At 56.6% G+C, this 6,813-nt stretch overlaps 1 protein-coding gene across 1 annotated transcript; it reads left to right on the forward strand.

Annotated features, from left to right (window-relative positions):
• Positions 1-258: 258 nt before the first annotated feature.
• LOC103278285 (uncharacterized) lies at positions 259-6,524 on the forward strand. Its single transcript, XM_062975584.1, has 3 exons — positions 259-387; positions 1,390-1,553; positions 1,726-6,524. The coding sequence occupies exon 3, from the start codon at positions 2,799-2,801 to the stop codon at positions 4,374-4,376; it is 1,578 nt and encodes a 525-aa protein (XP_062831654.1). The 5' UTR covers positions 259-387; positions 1,390-1,553; positions 1,726-2,798; the 3' UTR covers positions 4,377-6,524.
• Positions 6,525-6,813: the final 289 nt, after the last annotated feature.

Raw genomic sequence — 6,813 nt, forward strand, 5'->3', positions numbered from 1 at the left:
CCAATTGCCAATATCCTCTGGATAAGGGCAGGGCCCGACTCACCGGGCCCTGCAGATTGCTGGGAAGGGCGCTCCCTCCCTCCCAGCATGGCGGCGGACCGGGGGGCTTCTTCTTCCCAGGAGCCCCCTCGGCGCAGCGGGAAGGTTTCCCGCCGCCAGCACCCGCTGGCCAATGGCAGGCCAGCACTCCTGGGCTGCCATTGGTCAGCGCCCCTCCGTGGGCGGGGCCGCACCAGGCTCCGCCCCCGAGAGGCTCAACAGCAGCCATTCGGAGGCTGCAGCTTGGAGGAGGAGGACACGCACTGAGCAAGAGAAAGAAGGCAGCGCGAGGAAGAAGGCAACGAGGGGCAGCGGAGTTACAGTAGGAAGGCTGGAAACGAGGGGAAGGTGAGGGTACCCCGCTGGGAGTCTGGGCAGCTCCGTTTGGCATCCGCCGGGCGGTTTCATTCATGGGACATTGTCAACTAATCATGGGTCCTTCTCCTGGCCTCCGCTGCCTCCCGGCCTCGCGCAGGCCACCCCCCATTGCCGTGCTCCCCCCACACTCCCTCTTCACGGAGTCGTTTGCTCCAGCACCTCCCCCCGGCCGGGCCAACGCTTTATTTCCGGGCCTCCTGGCCTCCGCTACCTCCCGGCCTTGGGGCCATCGCCATGCTCCCTCACACTCCCTCTTCTCGGGGTCCGCTTGCTCCAACACCCCCCCTCCCCCGCCAGGCCAACGCTTGATTTTTGGGCCTCGGGCAGCGTCCCGGGTGCATGCGTTCCTCATGCTGGCCTTCCGTGGGGCCCGGGCGGCGAGCGAGGGGGGGGTGTGGGCGGCGGCGGGAGCGCGGAGCGGCCCCTCAAGCGCACCTTTACTGCTGGGCCTCGCGTCAGGCGCGGGCCCGGGCGGCGGCTGCAGGCCCGGCCGCCCCCCCCCCCCTCGCCGGGGTTCATTCCGGCGGTGTTTCACGTATGGGACATGCCAGTTTGGTTGCGTGGTTGTGTGTTTCACTGCCGTACGTCCCTGCCTCGGCAGCAGGTTGTGGGCGGCAGGCCACCCCCCCCCGTGAGATTCAGGCATGGGGCATTGTGGGGCTTTTACGGGCCCAACAACCCCCCCCCCTCTCCTTTCCAGCATTGCGCGCTCAGGGGTACGGGGCACATATATATATATTCGCCTGGGCCAATATATATACAGTATGCATACATACATTCAATTGTGTATATATGCGGATATATACATAGGGGCATATGCCATTCAAAAATAAAATAAAATAAAATAAAATAAAATAAGGTGTGCATTGTAGTCTTGGGGCCACCATTTTTGCATTGGTACCGGGGCCCTGCTCGCTACACCACACAGCCCCGACCTCAAGGGGAAGTTGTTTTTTCCATTTCCCTATGCAGGGCAATGGCGCCTAAAAGGAGCACCAGGGCGGCAGCAGGAATGGATAAGGAGTTACCGCCTAGAACATCGAGGCCGCCCAGGAACAAGGCAACAGCCGAGGGGGAGGCTAGAAGAAAAACACCAAATAAGGCGCCCACGCGTAAAGCAGCTCCCAAACGCGCTGGTAAGCAGGGTGAGGGCGCGCTGGAGGGGATATCCCAGAACCTCGCTCGCCTAGTGGATAGAATGGGTAAACTTGAGTCAAGAGTTTACCAAAGGTCCGAGAGAACATCAGCATCCCCGCAAAGGGATGCACCTAGAGGCAGGAGACGAACGAGAGACAATGACGTATCCAGGTCACCCTCAATTAGTCCGGCATCCAGCGGTGATGACTCCACAGCAGCCACCGAGCGGACCGAATGGAGCGGCGGCGGCGCGCGAAAGAAGTCACGCAGGTCTTCAAGGCGCTGTTGCCAGACCGCTACAGACAGCGACTCCGCGGAGAGTGAGTATGCCCGTGTTGACCTAGTTGACAGAGGTAACTATTGGAGGACAGCGGCCCTAGTGCCAGGACTCCCTTAATGGGCCATCAGGGACAGAACTGAGACAGCGGCAGCGTTGGGAGCCCCATGTGGTGCTTGGGGCAAGCGCAGGGCTCCTGCCCCGGCGCTACCTGGCCCTTTTCAGGACAATGAAGATCCACCTGGCACTCACCTGTCCCCCCGTGTCATTAGCAAGATTCTAAAAGGCTACTACGTGGATGTTTTTTCTCTCATAAAACCAGAGGGGGAAGAGGGTAGGGAACCCCCCCTAAGAGGAAGGCGCAGAAGAGGGGAGAAGGATAAGCCGGTGGAGCAGAACTTTGTTAACTGGATGGCCGGTTTTTCCGTATACCTTGGGGTAGTGGCCACGTCTTTTCCTGACCGGGCGTGGCATCTTGCAAATCATCAAAAGACGGTTGTCAAGGCTAGGAGGATGGCTGGCGAGGCAGCGGCCATTGCATACGACGAAGCCTTTAGAAAAAGAGCTTCTCAGAGCGCCAGGGTCAGGTGGGACCTCACTAATCATGACATTTGGCTTACCGAGGTCGGCCCCAGCATAAAAAGCAAGTCAGATACGAGCAGGTCAGACCGAGGCTGGGGCAGAAAAGAAAGCAGGCGGGCGGTGTGCTGGGAGTTTAACCTGGGAAAATGCCAGCGGGCACGCTGCCGCTTTGACCATGCGTGTGAATACTGCTCGGGAAACCACACCAAGATGAGTTGCGGGAAGTCCGGCAGCAACGGGCAGCCCTTTCCGTCAGGCCGGGCTGGAGCTCAGCCCGGTTTCAAAAAAGAAGGCGGAGCAACCAACGGGAGCAGCTCCGCTCGCACCAAGTAATTCCCAGGACTCCATCGGGACACTGGCTTTCACCCCAGTGCGCCTCTCTGCCATGCAGCCATGGCTGAAGGCGTATCCCTTAAAGGCGGCAGCAGCATTTTTATGTGAGGGTTTTTCCTGCGGTTTTCGCATACCGGCGCAAGGTCCCAGAACCGCATTCACCTCAGGCAATTTAAAATCGGCAGCACAAATGCCTGAGGTCCTTAGCAACAAAATTGCCAAGGAATTAGAGGCAGGCAGGATCGCAGGACCTTTCCAGGCGCCACCTCTCGAGAACTTTCGAGTTTCCCCGCTAGGGGTGGTGCCTAAGAAGGCGCCGGGCGAATACCGTCTTATCCACCATCTATCTTACCCAAAGGGTTCATCTGTCAACGATGCCATTCCCCCTGAGCTCTGTTCAGTCAAATATGCCTCATTTGACCAAGCTGTCAACTTAGTACTCAAAAAAGGTCCGCACGCCCTCATGGCAAAATGTGACATCCAGTCCGCATTCAGGCTACTCCCCGTCAACCCGGCGGACTTCAACTTGCTGGGATTTAAATTTAATGAGGAATGGTATTTTGATAAAGCAATGCCCATGGGCTGCGCAGTCAGCTGTGCTGCCTTCGAAACATTCAGTTCCTTTTTGGAATGGGTGGCGCGCACCTTTGCTCGTTCCAAGTTTATTACTCACTACCTCGATGATTATCTTTTTGTGGGCGCCAGGGACAGTGACGAATGCGCACACCTTCTCCGGACATTCAGGGCTATGGCCATGGTTTTCGGCATACCATTGGCGAAAGAAAAGACCGAGGGCCCCTCCACCAGCATCACCTACTTAGGTATACAACTAGATTCCATTCGGGGCGTATCCCGCCTGCCTGAGGACAAACTGTCCAAGCTAAAAGGACTGGTGGGCGAGGCCATAGGCAAGAAAAAGGTCACGCTAAAGGAATTGCAGGCCATTTTAGGGCACCTCAACTTTGCCTGCAAAGTTGTGTCACCAGGGAGGCCTTTCTGTGCACGTTTAGCACGGGCAACCGCGGGGATCAGCGCACCGCATCACCGTATTAGAATCACGCAAGGGATGCGGGACGACCTGAAGGTATGGTTGGAATTTTTGGACAGGTTCAACGGTATTGCCATTTGGCAGGAAAGATGGGAGCCAGGGAATGAACTCCAGGTTCACTCCGATGCAGCGGGCAGCAGCGGCTTCGGAGTATTTCTGCAAGGGCACTGGTGCGCGGCCAGGTGGCCTGACAGTTGGGCGGGAGGAAACATACTGCGGGACCTCACCTTCCTTGAGTTTTTTCCCATATTAGTGGCCGTGCGAACCTGGACCAACCTCTTCAGGAACAAGAGAGTGCGATTTTGGTGTGACAATCAGGCCGTGGTCAGGGTCATCAACAAACAGACATCAAAATCTCCTAGGGTCATAAGGCTTGTGAGGCAATTTGTACTAACTTGCTTGGAAGCTAACATCACTTTCTTAGCTCAATATATTCCAGGTGTTCACAATGAAGTAGCGGATGCATTGTCCCGTTTCCAGGACGACAGGTTTCGGTCGCTAGCACCAGAAGCAGACCTCCAGCCCACCATTTTCCCACAGGAGCTGTGGACCCTTGGAGAGGAGAAGCCTGGTCAGAACTAATGCTAACCATTGCACCTGCGACCAGGAGGGCTTACCGTGCAGCTATGACAACATTCACCAAGTTCAGGCTGGAAGCGGGGTACGGCAGCAGATGGCCAACCAGCGAGGACGAGGTGCTACATTTCATCATTCGCCAGAGGAGGGCAAACGTTTCAGCACACGCCATGCGGCGGCAACTGGCAGGCATTGCCTTCCACAGCAAAGCGGCAGGATGGGGAGACCCATGCAACGACTACAGAACAAAGAAGTTATTGAGAGGATGGAGCAAGCGGGCGCCGATGCAGAAAGACGGAAGACGCCCCCTCTCCTACAACACTCTTAGCAGGCTCATCTCGTCGCTGAAGGGAATCTGCGCTTCACGTTACGAGGTGAAACTTTTCACAGCAGCTTATACCACGGCCTTCTTCGGGGCACTGAGACTGGGGGAGGTGGTGGCCGACTCCAAGTCAGATGGTTCTGGGAGGGCACTACAGCTCAGGGATGTTTCCATCGGGCATAATTCATTAGTCATCAGAATCAGGCAATCCAAGACGGATCAAGGGGGGAGAGGGGCATCCCTTAACATTCAAGGGCTAGAACCGGGGCGGTTATGCCCAGTCAGGGCACTCTCTGAATATTTACGAATGCGTAGGTCATCCCCGGGAACGCTTTTCATACATCACAATGGTGCCCCACTATCTAGGTACCAGTTTATGGCGATATTCCGCAGCGCCCTACTAGGCCTGGGCCTCCCCACTGCGGAGTACGGAGGGCATTCATTCAGGATAGGAGCAGCCACCACTGCAGCGGTGGGGGGTGTTCCAGTGGACATCAAAAAAACCATGGGGAGGTGGAAATCGGCAGCTTACTCTTCATACATCAGACCCGGCCTTCTCTTGGAGGCTACGAGGTCTGCCGGCCCCTCTCCTCCTTTTCCTCAGGTGCGCCGCCGCGAATCGAGGAGATCAATCGAAGGGACAGAGATGGCATCATCCAGTAGCGGTCGGTCGGGAGGAACCGAGCGCCGCGGCCGCCACAGGAAGGCAAAATTGCCCGCTAGGCACTGGACGGATTGACGAGGACTCTCGCATCTAGATGCGAGGTGGTAGAGGACTCAGGTCATCGGACAGCTGCATGGCAGCGCCTCGCGGCCCACCGTTGGGACAGGCGGTATCCAGTTACCCACATGGTTATTTAAGTTATCGTTTTGTTTTTTGTTGGCTACGGAAGGTAGGGTTGGCGGCAAGGAGAGTGGGGGGTCCCCACCCTCCTTTTGTGGCGTGTGACATGGGTCTCTGATCTCGTAAAATACTCCACCCCCCCCCCCCTTTTCATTGGCATTAGGGGGGAGGAGATATTTTGGCTACCGCCAGGTGGCGCTGGAAACCGACTACCGGGTCAGGTGTCGGTTGTGCCGTGACTCATTTGGATCAGACAGCAATGGGCTGTCAGATCTTTGATCTGGGACCCATGCAGGGCAGCCAACCCTTCATTCTGTAACCAATAAAATGTTGTGGCCAGTTTACCCAAAACAGTTATTGTCAGTGTGTTTATTGTTCACCATCATACGGCGGAGACAGTCGACCATGCCCAGGCAAAGGGCAGGGCCCGACTCACCGGGCCCTGCAGATTGCTGGGAAGGGCGCTCCCTCCCTCCCAGCATGGCGGCGGACCGGGGGGCTTCTTCTTCCCAGGAGCCCCCTCGGCGCGGCGGGAAGGTTTCCCGCCGCCAGCACCCGCTGGCCAATGGCAGGCCAGCACTCCTGGGCTGCCATTGGTCAGCGCCCCTCTGTGGGCGGGGCCGCACCAGGCTCCGCCCCCGAGAGGCTCAACAGCAGCCATTCGGAGGCTGCAGCTTGCCATCCCGCCCACCCTGCTGGCTCTCATGTTTTGCATTGTTTTGTCACAACTGTTGTTGGCGTGTGACATGGGTCTCGGATCTCGTAAAATACTCCACCCCCCCCCTTTTCATTGGCATTAGGGGGGAGGAGATATTTTGGCTACCGCCAGGTGGCGCTGGAGACCGACTACCGGGTCAGGTGTCGGTTGTGCCGTGACTCATTTGGATCAGACAGCAATGGGCTGTCAGATCTTTGATCCGGGACCCATGCAGGGCAGCCAACCCTTCATTCTGTAACCAATAAAATGTTGTGGCCAGTTTACCCAAAACAGTTACTGTCAGTGTGTTTATTGTTCACCATCATATGGCGGAGACAGTCGACCATGCCCAGGCAAATGGAGGAAGTCAGGGAGTTTCAGAAAAACATCTACTTCTGCTTTATTGATTATTCTAAAGCCTTCAACTGTGTGGATCATAATAAACTGTGGCATGTTCTTGGTGGTATGGGGATATCAAGTCACCTTGTCTGTCTCCTGAGAAATCTGTATAAAGGCCAAGTAGCCACAGTAAGAACAGATCACAGAACAACAGACTGGTTCAAGATTGGGAAAGGAGTTC

This window comes from Anolis carolinensis, chromosome 3 (assembly GCF_035594765.1).
Source record: "Anolis carolinensis isolate JA03-04 chromosome 3, rAnoCar3.1.pri, whole genome shotgun sequence".
Taxonomy (NCBI): Eukaryota; Metazoa; Chordata; class Lepidosauria; order Squamata; family Dactyloidae; genus Anolis; species Anolis carolinensis.